The 1,493-nt window shown below is 44.4% G+C and overlaps 1 protein-coding gene across 1 annotated transcript in view; it reads left to right on the top strand.

The window, feature by feature from the left end:
- Positions 1–1,003, top strand: part of Mgarp (mitochondria localized glutamic acid rich protein) — a 6,584-nt gene extending 5,581 nt beyond the window's left edge. Inside the window, exon 4 of the mRNA XM_028763626.1 lies at positions 146–1,003. Within this exon, the coding sequence (XP_028619459.1) occupies positions 146–669 (524 nt within the window). The 3' untranslated portion in view covers positions 670–1,003. The remainder of the gene's footprint in view (positions 1–145) is intronic.
- The last annotated feature ends 490 nt before the right edge of the window (positions 1,004–1,493 follow it).

The raw sequence follows: 1,493 nt of genomic DNA, 5'->3' as shown, positions 1-1,493 counted from the left end.
TAGCAGATTCATGGCTAATCTAGTCTGTAGCAAGTGTTGTCTCAAAAAATGTTTCCCTTCCCCCAAAACAAAATAAATTGTAGTATTCTACTTTACTCCCATGCTCTCCCAATTAACAGTTTGCTTAATGAACCAAATCTTAAAGGTGAAAAGGAGCATGTGGCAGAAGCCGAGAAAGCATGTTCAGAGACTGGAGAAATTTCTGTAAAGGAAGCTGAATCGGTAGATGCCGAGGAAGTCCCAGAGGCTGCAGCTGTGCCTCCAGAAGAGTCTCAGGCCTCCGCCTCTGAGGTCCCTGCCGAAGTGGCTTTGGTGGAGACATCTGTATCGGGCTCAGAGCCTGAGCTGAAGATCGCCGACATTTCCCTGGTGGAGACCACCGAGGGTGTCCCTGAATCCACTCCGGAGGTGGAGAGTGCAGCGCCAGATCAGGCTGATGTTTGCAATGAAGGGGCTGATACCAGCAAGGAGGGGGCTGATACCAGCAAGGAGGGGGCTGATACCAGTAAGGAGGCTGAAGGTACCACTACTGAAGACCGGAGCTCGATCTCCGAGGAGAGTGCCGAACTAGAAGAAGAAAGCTCTCCCTTAGGCTCTGAACCGTCTGCCCAGCCTGAGTCACAAGAAGAAACCGAGGTCACAGCGGAAGCAGCATCACCCCAAGGCTGATCTGCAAAATTCTATAGTTGCTTTTGTATTTTTAGTAACCTTAGCTCTTCTTTCTAGAATATTTTAATATACCTTAAATAATTTGTCTTTACTAATAGCTATTTGATTGGGGTTTGGTATTTTACATGTCTTAATAGTTTTCTACCCTCTAAAATCAGGCTGTTAAGACCTTAACTAATGTTAAGTTTGGATTTAAGTTTTACATTTTAGAAATCGTTGTTAACAACCTGTGTCACTTTGATTTTGCTTTGCCTTTTCTCTTACTTTATTATATGTAAGACTAGCTTATTGGGTTTGATGTGAACTCATTTAAATAAAATTAGAAAATCCTAAATGTTTCTAGTCTTTCTCTTTGGGGGAGGGGAGCTTGTGATCTGGATAAGGATGCCCTATGGAGCTCACTCCCTAGCCTGGGCTGGCAGCCTTGCTCCGTGCTGGACTTCTAGATCTGAGCCACGGTCACACCCAGCCCAGGGGTTCTATTCTTACTATGTACATGTGGAAATACAGTGTATTGTGTGTACAGTAAGATACATACATACATCTTCACATGAAGAAAACAAGCTTTGTTTTGAAGGAAAAATAAAACAAGCTTAGTACTGAGGGAAAAATAGGGCTCCGGAGAGCTCTGCCCTTTCCCTAGCTTGTTATGTAAGGGAGGATGCCATGCTTTTCTGGTTTAGGTCAGTGTTTACTGAGGTCTCCGGCTTTCTGCCAGGAATCATTCATGCACGTGTGCATCGCATGCAACAAACATTCGCAGAGTGCCTTTCAGCCTACCAGCCACTGTTTTAAGTAATCCTCCGTATATATTTTTGAGTGGA

This window comes from Grammomys surdaster, unplaced genomic scaffold, assembly GCF_004785775.1.
Source record: "Grammomys surdaster isolate TR1022 unplaced genomic scaffold, NIH_TR_1.0 139, whole genome shotgun sequence".
NCBI classification, from domain to species: Eukaryota; Metazoa; Chordata; class Mammalia; order Rodentia; family Muridae; genus Grammomys; species Grammomys surdaster.
Note: the sequence above shows the minus strand (reverse complement) of the source record. Positions and strands in the feature narration are given on the sequence as shown.